Source organism: Aricia agestis, chromosome 4, assembly GCF_905147365.1.
Source record: "Aricia agestis chromosome 4, ilAriAges1.1, whole genome shotgun sequence".
In the NCBI taxonomy this organism is placed as follows: domain Eukaryota; kingdom Metazoa; phylum Arthropoda; class Insecta; order Lepidoptera; family Lycaenidae; genus Aricia; species Aricia agestis.
Window position 1 is genome coordinate 15,844,708 of NC_056409.1, and position 15,303 is coordinate 15,860,010.

The following is a 15,303-nucleotide window of genomic DNA, read 5'->3' on the forward strand; positions in this document are numbered from 1 at the left end:
AGTTGGAAAAACGCAAAACCAGCTTACTCTTAGATTAGGAGACAGTTATACTCGGTAAAATTTTACTCCAGTTTGGTCGAATCCGCCCTAATAGTTGTAACTAGATATATTATTATATAATAATATTTTGTAGATAGTAATATAGTAAATAAAAGGAAATGTGAACAAAACAAGCTGTAAATAAAGTTATTTTATTTTTGAAGTTTCCTAATAATGACAACACAAAAAATATAAACATCTAATCCATTTAAATATTCTTAAAATACAGTGTGCGCCACAGTAAAATAGAGCATCCATACATTATAGTATAGCATCTTTACTTATAGTGAGGTACCCACTGTACTCATTTTCTTTTAAAGCTTACCTTATTCATCAGTCTACATTTTGTACTAAATAACCAAAAAACAACTAACAGCTATAATTTTCATAAAACAATCCCTATACCACAATTTATAATTTTTTTTACACCGATTGGTGAAAGATTAACATAAAAATGTAGTAAGCTCAGTATGTTTCAGTATTCATAGTAGTTTAAATAACAATTTGCTTTAGGGTTAAAAGAACATAGAGTTACATTTACTTATTACATTAAGTATCAGATATCACACCAAGCAGTCTGTCAAGTAGTAGAAATATTGAGAAATTTAAGTTTATTAAAATATTTTTTATAATATAAAAATAATACTAATTTATATTTTAAGCACTAACAATTTGACACTACTTGAGAATAATATAACAAGTGTTAATTTGCTCAATCAATTTAACCCGTCGATCGTGGGAAAACGAGATACAATAGGTATTCTATTGTGTCTCGTTCACCGGTGAGCGTATGGGGCTTGATGAATTAAGGAAAGAATTAAGTTAAACATCTATCAATTATCATCAGAAAATTATAAAGCTTTACAAGTGCATTGTTACAACAGAAAAGCTAATATTACTGTTGATAAAATAACTTAAACCTAACTTAACTTTTGTACTGAAATACAATTTATGTGTTAACAATGTAACACATCATAAACAATTTTTTAATTTTAAATAATAATGTTATGTATCTTCTAAGCCCACCAGTAACCAATAACCCTTATTGTTACTTCTATTATTTACAAATTCAACTAGTAGCAGCAAAAAGAGATTTTATAGAGTAGGAATGTTAGGTATCACTTAAAATTAGAAATACCCATTTTATATGTATAATATTTACAAAATATCACTAAGTATTGAGAAAATATTAACAATCCAGTTACAATTTTTATGATTGAATAGAGTGACTATTTTATTAAACAACAAGCAAGTATTTTCTAAACCTAAATGAAAATCATAGCTTTCCTACACCTCAAACTTTATCAGCCTCTTTCAATAATCCTTACACTCACATTATTAATTATTATTATTAGACAATGGTTATCTTATATGTTTTACCCCTATTTCCTTGGTAAAATACTAGTGATAAGATTGATATTTTATCTCCTAACGCTATAGGACTCTTTGTTCCTATAACTATAACAATTAACAACCTTTTTACAGTAACATCAAATCTGTCACAGCCACGAGATTCGTGGAATAGTACATTATGCACCTAGGGCAGGAAAATAAGAAATGTCTCAGATCACACAAAGTTTTTTCTTCCCATATACGCCTTTTAGTACGGGAGCTCTAGAACAAAATTGTTTTTTATTACTATAATATTTTACTATCAAGCAAATTTTTTGTGAATACATACCTTCATTTTGATAAGATGAACAACATTTTTATTTGCGAATATGTAACTATTATTTCTATTAACCTATCAATATACAAAAAATCAGCTTGTTAGGGTTCCGTTTCAGGGTTCAGTAGTCAACCAAGTTTTGTCAATTACAGAACCCTATAACGGAACCCTAACAAGCAGATTTTTTATATATTGATAGGTTAATAGTCATTTCATTTAAGAGTAACATTGTCCTACAAATAAAACAGTCCATATTTTAGGACCATCAATTCAAAGTATGAAATCCTTTCTATCTCTGTTAGCTACCACTTTCGAGATTTTTCGCAAATTAAAATGTTGTTCATCTTATCAAAATGAAGCTACTCACAAAAAATTAGCTTGATAATAATAAAAAAAAATGTTCTAGGGCTCCCGTACTATTTTGTCTGTCAATTTAAAAAGTAAGAAACATAGAAAAAGTGCTAATTACTGTAATCTATTGTTAAATGGCAAAGCTCAATTTTGTTTTGTAATCAGGAAACAAATATTTAATATACATATTACAGAAAATATATGAATTAATATTATGCGAGATTTTGTATAGTATAGTCTCACTCTGGCCTATGGTTGTGTCATAACATCAACAGGTACTGGTAGCCGGCGTGGAGCGCTTCAGCTTGGGCGAGGTCGGGAGCACCTCGGGCAGTTCCGTGACGTCATGTATGGTGACGTCGGGGAGATCCGACTCCATTTCGTCGTTGTGGAGCGGTATCCATACGGTTCCGCCAAGCTCCGCCTCCTTTCCCCCCTGAAAATTGAAACATACAACTTTAAAGGTGAATGAATAATATCTAGAGCGCGGCGCTATCTCAGTTTTTATCATAAAGTTAATATATTCCGCTAGGTATATTAACTTTATGGTTTTTAATTTTTATATAACTTCATAACGTTATGGTGTCTCTATATAGAATTTTAATTTTTTAGCCACCAATAATGCTTGATCGATTCAAGAATCTATTGTCTGTTATAACTTATAGTTCAAAACTAACCTTTATATCAGTTTCCAGTTTGTCTCCAACCATAATGCACGTTCTGGGTTCAACTTGCAGAAGCTTGCAGGCTTCTAAAAAGATGTTCTGGTCCGGTTTCTCCCACGGCAGGTCTCCGGAGACCAGCACGCAGTCGAAGTATTTCCGGAGTCCTAAACGTTCGATCTTCTGCCATTGAGCCCGCGAAGGCCCGTTCGTGATCAGACCGAGAAGGTAATCCTCCCTGTCACATTCATGGAGACTTCTTTTGTTATGGCAAGTAATGTACAATGCTGATATATAGGTCAGCATATGCAACACAATAAACGCCTTTGCAGTGTTTGGTACTCGTTAAAATTAAGCTTTTTTTTAAAACTCCTAACACGCAAAAGCATTTAGCAAAACAGTGGGAACATATAACTTAAAATGGTTATTGTAAATTATATGTAAATAGCTTAAATCTAGCTAGTGAAATGTTGGTGTATGGTTGATTGTACAATTTAAAGTCTTTTTTTAAAGCATCTGAAAGAAAAATCCAACATGACACTATAGTAAAATCCTTTTAACCATGGAGATATTTTGTTCAGTTGAATGTTTCTTGAAAAGACACGCGAAGGGGGAAACGGTCGATTACAGGTAGAACCCACGCTTATGACGTGTTGTGTTTTCGTCACTACATGCTTTATAATGTGCGTATGTAACAGACCATCAATGTTTCAGACTATCACGACAATATACTGTCATGTGCGGGCGCATACGCAACTTGCGCGTCACTTTGAATAGTGTATAACATGAATATAGTCAGGAATTTACTTTACTTTGGGCCAATAAACTATCTCCATAGTTAGTATATAATTTTTTGAGGCAACGGGTATTACCTTCTCGTCGACTCCCTCACATATTTAACATATACAATTCAAACCTAAGTGTGGGGCACGCGGCGCCCAGAGTTTTGTCACTCGTTGAGCAACAACTGAACTGTTGAAAAACAAGTCATTTATTAGCAACATGCGCATAAAGCCAGCCGAATACATTTGTGGAAATAGCCCTTCCGGCGACTCCGATACTGGTGCGGTCCTTCGCACGTCTGCCAGGTACTTCCACAAAAAAATTCAAGCTGACTTCAGGACTGACATATTCAATTCAGCATCTATAGCACATTACACAGTATTATGTGGCATGCGGATTACACGTGAGTACGAGGGCTGCTATTTATGTATCCGGAATTAAAAAAAGAAACAAACATATATCATTTAATATGGTTTTATTGCTTTTCAAAATATTCGCCGCGATGGTCGACACACTTTTGCATACGCTGGAACCAATTTTCATAGCACTTTTTCCATTCTGATTGAGGTATCTCCAAAACGTGCATTTTGAACGCATCAATAGCCTCTTCGCGGCTCGAAAAACGTTGACCACGTAATTTGTTCTTCGCGTATGGAAATAAAAAGAAATCGTTAGGTGCCAAATCAGGGCTGTACGGCGGATGACCAGTCAATTCGATCTTTTGACCCTCCAAAAACTGAGTTGTTTCAGCTGAGGTGTGACAGCTAGCATTGTCGTGATGTAATATGATTCTGCGTTGTCGGTTGTCCTTTCTTATTTCTTCAAAGACTTCTGGTAAACAAATGGTCGTATACCATTCAGAATTAACCGTTTTACGATTCTCAAATGGCACTGTAGCCACATGTCCATTAATTCCAAAAAAACAGGCGACCATTTGCTTCAAAGTACTTTTTGCACGAGTAACTTTTGTTGGTTTCGGCTCATCTTGGAACACCCACACCGTTTACTGTTGTTTAGTTTCGGGGTCATATGCATAGATCCAAGATTCATCACCTGTGTAGATATTATAAACGGCTTTTGACGTACCACGGATGTATTTTTTTATCATTTTTTTGCACCAATCGACACGAGCCCGTTTTTGATCGATTGTCAAGTTGTGCGGAATCCAACGCGAACATATTTTTTTTACAGCCAAATGTTCGTGTAATATCTTATGTATGCTCGTCATACTTATGCCTAAGGACGCCTCTATCTCGCGATATGTAACATGACGATCACGCATTATTAGTTCCCGCACAGCATCTATATTTTGTGGGACAACAGCTGTTTTTGGGCGACCTTCTTTATTTTCATCCGTGAGCATAGACCGCCCACGATTAAACTCACTGTACCAGTGATAAACAGTGGTTTTTGATGGTGCTTCATCTCCAAAAGTTGCGGTGAGTTGAATAAAGCACTGTTGTTGATTTAGCCCACGCCGAAAATCGTAGTAAATCATTGCACGAAAATGTTCACGCGTTAAATCCATGGCAAATGAAGACACGCAATTTTCAAAATGACGCCACAAAGGAAAAATAATTGACAGTCACATGAAACAAAATGTATTCTTCAACCAAAGAGTTCTATTTTCAAATGTTGTAATTACTTTTTAAATATTGTTCTTGTAAGTGGCCAGTTCCGGATACATAAATAGCAGCCCTCGTATGAGATGACGAGAGATGAGGCCGATCAGATCATGGCAATGGATTTTGTGAACGACTTAGACGATAGGTATCTATACCACATAACACCATGCCAACACTACGACACAAAGTTGGCTTATGATTGAAAGAGCTGTTACGTGTAGCCCTCCAAGTATAAAACAACTTTGTATGAATTTATTTAGCAGTTGTAGGCAACGTCTTTGTATAGATAAATTTATTTTAAAACGCTTAAATACAAAACAAAGAATTTGCCTTCGTGAGAAATGAATACTTAACTTTGTTAAGAAATATTTTAAAATATGCGCTTAACAAATCTGTATTTCGGCATAGTATAAAATATTTCATGTCTACAAACGAAATCATACGTACCTAAGCGATTCTAAAAGATGTATAACATCTGGCGTCAAAGCTAAGCATTGGAATCTCAGTTTTATCCATTCAATCGATATATTTTCTGAAACAGGAAAAAAAATATATTTTTGGGTTTACAATAAAAAAATCAACTTTAAAGTATCTAAAAAATTTGAATTTATGTATTACTATTTATAATAAATTCATTGAAAAATTTAATTATGGCCAAATTCTTTGGAGTTCTCCGCTGACATCATTAGAATTAGTTCGCATCGGCGTAAAAGCTAAAAATAGAGAACGAAAGTCACGAACTGGAAGCTGGCACCGAGCTACCCGTGTAATATTATATTCATGATCAACATCATTAACTCTGGCATTTGGTATATACCTACTTATCAAGCATCTTGTCTGATGACTCGTCTGATTACATTGTGAACTTTGGAGTGTACATTACAGTAGTTCTCACATCCGGTTCTACTTGACGTGTTTACAAAGTGTAGTTACTGATTTGAAGTTAATTATTATTATTGATTTAACCTGTAGGCCTACTACGAAACCGTTTTGAGACTCAAACAATCGAACGAGAATGCCGCGTCCTGCTCTAACAACGTCATTTCACGTTTGTTAGAGTAGGATGCGGCATTCTCGATCGATCGTTTGACTCTCAAAACGGTTTCGTGGTACAGCCCCTGATTTTAAATATTATGTCATCTTTATAAATAAATTAAATAAATATCTATGGACGCTTCACACCACGTCAGTCTGGCCCCGTAAGTACCTGAAGGACTCGTGTTACGGGTACCAGACAACGGAAATATATTTAATACTTTTATACTATACATATATTTAAGATTTTTATTATATGATACACTTAATACACATCCATGACCCAGGAACTTTGAAAACTTTTTGTGCCGTCGGCGGGATTCGAACCCGCGACCCCCGGCTTGAGTTACCAACAGCCCACCAACTGAGCCACATAGGTCATCTGAATCTTTCATTATTAGTTAAGAGGATACACCAGGGGCTAGAGAAATGAAAAAAGTACGTGTAATATCTATAGCTGTCTCCCTTACCTCAAGACTATACCGCAGAACGCGATAGAGACAACTGCAGAAAATCCAGAAAATCAACGATTCGTTGTCCCCTGATTCCTTCTCCAAAACTTAACCGATTTAAGTACTTCTTTCATTAAAGATTAAAAAAGGCTTGAGATGTGTTCCTATGTTTTGCTTTTTTTGTATAATATAGCCAAATCTGTTTTCTGGACGTTTGAACACAGCGGAAAATCTGGCCATTTTTTTGGGTTTTTGAACGTATGAATGTTCAAAAACCCAAAAAAATGGCCAGATTATTTAATAATTAAATTATGAAAAAAAAAGAAAACATAGGGACATTGTATTAGTGGCCGTAGATATTCAGGAAAAAAAATATAATTCTACTAGCATTATCCAGGGAGGAAACAGGGGACAACGTTTGTATGGAAAAAAGGGCGGTGTGGACTCCTCTTAACTATCTACTTAACTAATAATGATTATATGTATATTATTATAATCTTATAATGTTTCTATTTTGGAGTTAGACCTGAAATGACCTAATTAGTTGATATTTTTCTAATGACGCAAATTCGATTGCATTGATCGATGATTCGATGATGCGTTGATGTCCCATATATTAGCTACACTACACAGGCTAGGTAGATAGGTGTAATTATTGCGCAGAATATTTTATATTATGACCACGATAATAGCGAATGGTTATTACCTCTACGGGCAAGTGGCCAAAATACTGTTGATTACTGTAAAGTAACGTTTATTACTTCGTCGTGTATTTATCTACAAATGTAAGTATACTCGGACGTGTTGATTTGTAATTTTATACACTTGATTCATGTCAAGAATGATTGCAACATGAATTAATTAAAATAGTGCACTTGAGGGCTATGCCTCCTAGCTACTACACGACTGTAGCACAAGCTGTAGACTTCCTGCACAGCTGGCCAAATGTCATTCGATAAAATAATAAGTAACTAGGTATGTATAACAATAGCCAGAAAGAAACAGGAATAACTTAAAGTTTGGTAAAATTAATAAACTACCTTCTGGACATGACTACTCTGGGCAATGGGCATATAAAGTTATAATAATTGTCATACGAAAAAAATCTTTAACAATGCAAACTTTCCCGGAGTTTGCGTCCTGCGGAGAGTCGTTTGTGCATGAGATTTTTCGAATAAGACTCAACGATATAAGACTATACAATATAGGTACATTACAATACTTATTATTTTTCTATGTAAACGTTTTCAGTGGTAAGCAGTAGCCAGGCTGATGAGCCTACTGATTACAATGGTGTATCCACACATGCCGCCGGCGTGTACCGCCGGGTTTGCCACCGGCTTTCAGACTGCCCTGCTGCCGGCATGTATGGATTAGGGTTGCTGAGGATTCCTCTTCTGCTCCCTCATAATGAGGAAGTTCCGCAATATTTTAGGTTCCTCATCCGTTACCGCATCCTCATAAATAAAAATAAAAAAATCCTTTTCCGCTATCGCTTCCTCAAAATTTAAGAGGAATTTATGAGGAATTTCACTGCGCATGCGCGTCGCGTATCCAATCATGGCAACGCATACGCCAGAGCCAGAGAATTGTATCATTCACTCATCTTAATAAAAACGGGACCCTATTACTGAGACTTCGATGTCTGTCCGTCTGTCTGTCTGTCTCCAACCTTTATCTCAAGAACGGCTATAGCTAGCCTTCCGAAATTTTCACAGATTGTGTATTTTTGTTGCCGCTATAACAACAAATACTAAAAACAAAATTAAATTAATACTTAAGGGGGGCTCCCATACAACAAACTTGATTTTTTTGGCCTTTTTTGCTCGTAATCAGTAATGGCAATAGGTACTCACTTGAAATTTTCACAAAGTCCTTAATTGTATGTTTACTTTAATGATTTATAATAAAACAAATTAAAAAATTAAAGGGGGCTCCCATACAAAAAACACAATTTTTGGCCTATTTTTTCTCTATATCGGTACGGAACCCTTCGTGCGCGAGTCCGACTCGCACTTAGCCGATTATTTTTGTGTGCGTGTGTTGTGTATGTTACTGAGCTCCTCTTAACTGCTGGACCGATTTTGATGATTCTTTATTCTGTGTTTTGAGAACGGTATAGATTCATGGTTTGGTCCTCTGGAAAATACCCTTTTAATTATTTTTTGTGTAATGTATGTACCTAGTTATGTACAGACTGTACAAAGGCTTTTGGTTTGGGTCCGCTAGTATTTATAATTTCCTATCATCCTATTCCTCATCCGCATCCTCTTCCTCAAAAAATATCCTCTTCCTCATCCGCATCCTCTAAATTTGCGAGTGACAATTCCTCTTCCTCATAATCACTTCCTCAACAACCCTAGTATGGATACACCATAAGGCCGCGTTTCTACTGACGCGGAGTGCGGCGGAGAGGAGCTTAGCGGTGCCGAATTGACCAATCACCATGCTCGAAATCTCCGCTCCGCTTCCGCTGGAATAGCACGATTGTTCAATTCGGCACCGCTCAGCTCCTCTCCACCCCGCTCCGCGTCAGTGGAAACGCACCCTAAATGGGATGATGACTGGAAGAATTGATTTTACTACACTCTATAATATACTTATCATGAATACTTACTGGCAATATGCCTATAGTTCTTCGGTAAGCAGTTACGCCACAAGTGCGCAGGCCACTCGTCAATAGCATAAGAGTCATCATCGGGCCGGGCTCTGAAAGCGCACAGGAAATTCCTCGCACTACTCGTGGCTACGTCATGAGGGATTCCATACTCACGTTCCATAATTTCTACAAGCTGTAGAACAAATTACATTCTATTATAGGTTGACCTTTGGCTTTAAAATAATTGGTTAAGTAATGCCTTCAACCCCGGTTTCACTGACGGTGGTAGGTTTAGTGAAAACTAGGAAAGATTTTTAAATAGTGACCAAGTGCGTGCACAGTGCAGTAGGTATGTACCTACATACAAGAGCGTGTAAGACGAGTAACAGACTTGGCATACATCACGCGAAGGATCAATTTTTTACATGCCCATCCGACCTGCATCGCCCGAACCAAACTAAGAAACATTTCTGACCCCACGCGGGAATCGAACCCATGACCCACGATTCAATTGTCAAAATTAGACCATTAGGCCACGGCGGCATTACTAATAAGTGCCACTAGGTGCCACTATTGTAATCTAACAAGAACCTTTAGTACTTGTCACATTGGAGTATGTATCATGTGTGTCCACATGTAATGCGGAAGTCGGTTAAAGGAGTCCAGAAATAGTCGGGTTCAATACACCCTGCACAATACTGAGCTAGTACACTGACCTGTTCCTTGGCACCAGTACTGTGATGCTTGTCGCTCAACTAATTGAAATATCTATTTTAGAATAGACTTAGGAAGAAGACTGGAAATACCTAATGATATTTGAATACATTTACCACCTTACTAAACAGCTTCACACTGGATACCTACAAATGTTGTAGTTATACAATTTTTCTCCTTGTCTTTTAATATTTCAGACAAGGACAAAACATTGTTTAACCATGGTTTAAACTAAAGTAAGTATGTACCTACTACCTATACATATTATTATACTGTTGGTCTTTTAGTTATTATGGGGAAATGTATTCAATAGTCTATCTGAATATGAAAATCTAAAATAAATAAATAAACATTTACATTATAGCATGGGAGCCTTAAAACAATTTTTTTTGATTACTATCAAGCTAATTTTTTGTGAGTAGCTTCATTTTGATAAGACAAACAACATTTTTATCTTGAAAGTGGTAGCTAACAGAAATAGAAAGGATTTCATACTTTGACTTGATGGTCCTAAAATATGGATTATTCTATTTGTAGGACAATGTTACTCTTAAATTATATAACTATTAACCTATCAATATACAAAAAATCAGGTTGTTAGGGTTCCGTTTTAGGGTTCAGTAGTCAACCAAGTTTTGTTGAAAACAGAACCCTATAAAAAATTTGCTTGATAAAAATAAAATATTCTAGGGCTCCCATACTATTATGTTTATCTGTTGAAAACTTATTTAAATTTTGTATAATAATAATATTAGAGTTACATGAATTAAAGAACATAATTATTAATGAAAAGCATGTAATTTGCTAATACAATTAGGTATTCAACTTAAAAAAAGTATTACAAAATAATTTATAGAATTGTTAAGTTTATCAACATCCATAATCACTTAGTGTTACAGATTATGTACAAAGTGTAGCAATTTATTATTTCATACATTAAGTACACACTCGGATAAAAAAATAACAGCTTTGTGGCCTTTGACAGAAATATCAAAACATTTAATCACCGAACAATTTCTTTCCAAGATCCATCAATCTGTGATTTCTGCACATTTTTAAAGCTCCACCTTTTTTAAGAACAGCCTTTGCACTCTCATTAGAATCAACTAATCTGCAGAGGAAGTCTTCAAAAGCTGATTTGACATTGGGTGCCAATGTGCCAACTTTGACTTTCACTAACATTTCAGCAATACCTTCAGCCCAACCACTTTCAATGGCAAACTCGGATATCCAAGGTACAATTGTCAACACTCCACTTAATGTTTGCATGCCGAGGAACCACAGGTCTGCTATTTCATTCCAATGCTCTTTGTAAGTCATAGACACCACTAGGGCATTCGGGTCATTCGACTCATCTACATTATAGGCATCCCAGAGGAATCTTATAGTAGATTGAATATATCTGCATATCGAGAAGTCATTCTTCTTAACCTTATTAGCTTGCTGCTTGAGCAAAAGTAATCCGAGCACAGCGAGATGACCATGTAGCACTAAATTTTCAGGTATTTGTTTTAGTTCAGGCAAGTTATTAAAAACAAATTTAAGCAGTGTGTTAAACAAAAGGCTATTTTCAACCACTTTAGGCTCAAGAACTGTTAGGTTCATAAATATGTTACAGAGGCTAACCATAGCTGCTCTCGAGTCTTTCATATCTTCGAGCAGTTGCGGATCTAATTCTGGTTCAGGGTGTACTCTTGGTTTGTTTCTCTCTGATTTGGGTATAGGTGGCTTCTTATAATGAACAATTGACCAGTGGAAATTCATTGCTTCATAGAGGATATCTTCTTGTTTCAAATTCATGATGATAGATCTTGCTTTGTCTTCAACAACAAGGTGACACAGAGCTGGGAACATCAATCTAAGCAAATCAATTTGGCCCATAAGAGCTACCTCTATTTCCATAGGCTCACCTTCAGATTGATTTTTCTGAGCCAACTTTCTAGAACGATGAGCGTGGAAAGAGTCATTAGCGAGAGAAAACATAAAAGGTAACAAGGCATAAACTTGTTCTCTCATTGCTGTCGTTTCCTGTGCCAGCCAAGCCACTAACACTCTTACCATGGCACAAACAAATACTTTTTCAGCATCAGGAAGTTTGTCCCTGTTTTTGTCATTTGAAACCTTAGTTAAAATAGATACAATGGCATTAAATGCACCTTTAAGGCTAGTATACACAGATTGTTTTTCTTTTTGCTCCAAGTCTAACTGGTCCGTACTCATATAATTGATGGACAGTTCCAGGACAATGAAACAAGCGGTCACAAGTTCAGCATTAGCAAAAGCTTGTTTAAAACTTCTGTCTTCTAATTGCATTCTAATTTCAATTGCACACAATTGCAAGAGCAGAAGGAAGAACTTCTTTGGATTTTCCTCATCATTAAAAGTCCACTCAATTCCGAGCAGCTCTATTATGTTGGCAGCAAGTTTGAGGGCAGGATCTCTTTGGTTTTTCCCAATTTTGCTGGTTAGAATATCATTGAGCGCTTTGTAAATGCTCTGAGGCCATGTTTCCTCCGCTGCACTCGGTACCACTGATGATTTGTTGCAGCTGTACAGTAGAGCATTCAAAATTGTAGCTAATTCAAACTTTCTTTCCGATTGATCTGTTGCAAAGTCCAATGCAATTTTATTAACAAGAGCGTGGAAAGGTGTTGCATCATTACCCCATGCTGCGGGACCGTACCTGCTGACTAGCTTCACGAGGATGTTTAGTGCTTCATCAGTTTGAAAACTCTGGTGAGAATATATTTCTGACATTTTGGTGATAGCTCCTACTTCAATGAGTGCCCTCTGTCCTGCTTCTTGTTCAGCGATGCATTGCAAACATGTGTAAGCTTCACTAATTATGATAAGGTTATCATCATAATCATCATTGTCCGAGGTTTGTACTATATCTAGGAAAACTGGTATGTTCGCCAACATTTCCGGGTGTATCGCCAGTTCTGGCTCGTTGCAGAAAGTTGTAAGAATTGAAAGTGCAACTGATTTGTAAACAGACGGAGGACAATCATCTTGAACATTGTTACCAGTGAGAAGTTTCTTCAAGAACTTGAAACCGATAGCTTCAAATAGAGCTTTTTTGGCAGCAGAATTACAGTCCTTGCTCTTTACTAGTTTGGTTACCATGAACAATGCAGCGAATTTTTCCGTGTCGCTTTTGGCCGCATTGAGTATGAGTATGCATTTTTTTATTGGCTCGGATATATCACCCATCGTGAAAGCACTACCGATGCGCACACAGAACGCAATAGATCGCACACCACTGAGAGAAAATAACAGTGAATCGAGAGAATACAGTCTACATCATGGTTATAATTAGATCGGGTTCTCTTCCAAAATATCTAAATCTGGACGTCGAGCTCACGTTCTCCACTGTAAGAACACTATTAATACCACACTGGAAAGTGAACGTTCAACACGCGAAAATGCAACTTAGATAATTTCGCGATTTTAACGACGTAGGAACGAAAATATGACAGCGCGCGCACTTTCGTAAATTACCATTTACCATGACCGTGGCAATGTCAAATTACAAAAAATCTTACCTTATTGCAGGCCTTGCTGTCCCCTTTTCTTGTTTGGATTAAAGTATTGTCTAAGTCGAAAAATATCGCCGAGACATCGTTATTTACAGAAAAAATACTTTCCATGTTACGATTACAACGTAAAGTTATATTTTTATATTAATTTTAGCCTTGTGTTCTTTGTATTGCGTTAATAGCACGACTTGTTTTCATAATCTGTCGGAGTTTCTTTTGTATTCCGTTTCAAGTCGTCAGTCCGCAGTCGTCACGAGTTCACGACTCACGTCCGTTGTGTTGCCTACTTTTAATAATAGATGGCACTTTTATGAAACACGTTTTTTATGTGGCTAGATGGCTCTTTTATAAAATAGGTATGTAAAATAAATGTAAATTTCTTTTTATTTTATTCAATGATAATAATATACTTATTTAAAAGTATTGGAGTTATATTATCATTCAGTCTCGGAACCTGGAAATGAATTAGCGCAGAGTGCAGCGGAGAAGTGAAAGCGGCGACACACATTTGGGTGCACGGTAGTGCCCCCGCCAAGACGAGCTACTAAGCGAAGCGCAAGGGTACTACCTACCTTTTCTGGAAACGTTTCGTCGTATTTTTGAACCCACGTAACTTTGGTTTGGATAATGCATAGTTCAAAGTTTTAAGATATAATGACATGAGTATAATAATTAAATGCGCAAATGAATATCGTAGCCTATACAATAAAGTTAATATACCTAGCGGAATTATTCCGCTAGGTATATTAACTTTATGGTATAGGTTAAACACTATTATAGTGCAACAATCTCGAGCTGTCAAACCAAATCGAAATTGGTTTTCATCTGTGTGAAAAATATGTGTACGTATACACTTACACAAGCATGATTGAACATGAATTCTATGAGATTAAATGGTCAACGTGCGGCACGTGCCGACTGGACGTCAAAAAAGAGTGCTGCTGTCATGAATCACACGTCTCTTTTTACCACGCAGTGTTACTGATAGTGACATCTCGCTTGCTCAGGCCTTTGTTTCTCTATTCCGCTAGGTATATTAACTTTATGAGCCATACTTTAGATGTTATAGGTGTCCAAAAACCCACAATTGTGTCACTGACTCACTGATCATCAAAATTGTTAGGGAAGTACCCTGAAGCCTTAGAAAGCTGAAATTTGGTATGTAACATAATAATAGTACTACAGAAATAACCAAAAAATTCTCTAACCCAACCGAACCTATCCCATGTCCTTGATATAGAGGGTGGATGTTAGTATGAGATACCACCGTTTCTTGTGCTAGATACAAAATTAAAAATAATATAAAATACTTCTTGTGACAAATAAATAATCAGCCAGGTCACAGGTGCGAGTCGGACTCGCGCACGAAGGGTTCCGTACCATTATAGAGCAAAATTAGGCCAAAAATTGTGTTTTTTGTATGGGTGTCCCCCTTAATTTTTTTTTATTTTAATATAATATTTAAATATTTTTTTACACGTCATATAACTAAGAACTTTGAGAAAAATTCAAGTAGGTACCTACCTGTAGCCATTATTGATATAGAGCAAAAAAAGCCAAAAAAATCGCGTTTGTTGTATGGGAGTCACCTAAAATATTAATCTTATTTTATTTTTAGTATTTGTTGTTATAGCGGCAACAGATATACATAATCTGTGAAAATTTCAACTCTCTAGCTATTACCGTTCTTGAGTTACAGCCTGGAGACAGACAGACGGACAGACAGCGAAGTCTTAGTAATAGGGTCCCGTTTTTACCCATTGGGTACGGAGTCCTAAAAATGCGTGTTAGCCTTGACATACCACAGACTCACAGAAAACCGGCGTGAAACTTAT

At 36.3% G+C, this 15,303-nt stretch overlaps 2 protein-coding genes across 2 annotated transcripts; both read right to left on the reverse strand.

The window, feature by feature from the left end:
- Positions 1-2,141: 2,141 nt before the first annotated feature.
- On the reverse strand, positions 2,142-13,682 carry LOC121726181 (N-acylneuraminate-9-phosphatase). The gene is made up of 5 exons (XM_042113414.1): positions 13,475-13,682; positions 9,234-9,408; positions 5,577-5,661; positions 2,737-2,959; positions 2,142-2,495 (listed from the first exon to the last, which is right to left on the reverse strand). The coding sequence occupies exons 1-5, from the start codon at positions 13,577-13,579 to the stop codon at positions 2,328-2,330; spliced, it is 756 nt and encodes a 251-aa protein (XP_041969348.1). The 5' UTR covers positions 13,580-13,682; the 3' UTR covers positions 2,142-2,327.
- On the reverse strand, positions 10,709-13,423 carry LOC121726179 (neurochondrin homolog). Its single transcript, XM_042113411.1, has one exon. It carries the CDS (start codon positions 13,140-13,142, stop codon positions 10,929-10,931), a length of 2,214 nt encoding a protein of 737 aa, XP_041969345.1. The 5' UTR covers positions 13,143-13,423; the 3' UTR covers positions 10,709-10,928.
- Positions 13,683-15,303: the final 1,621 nt, after the last annotated feature.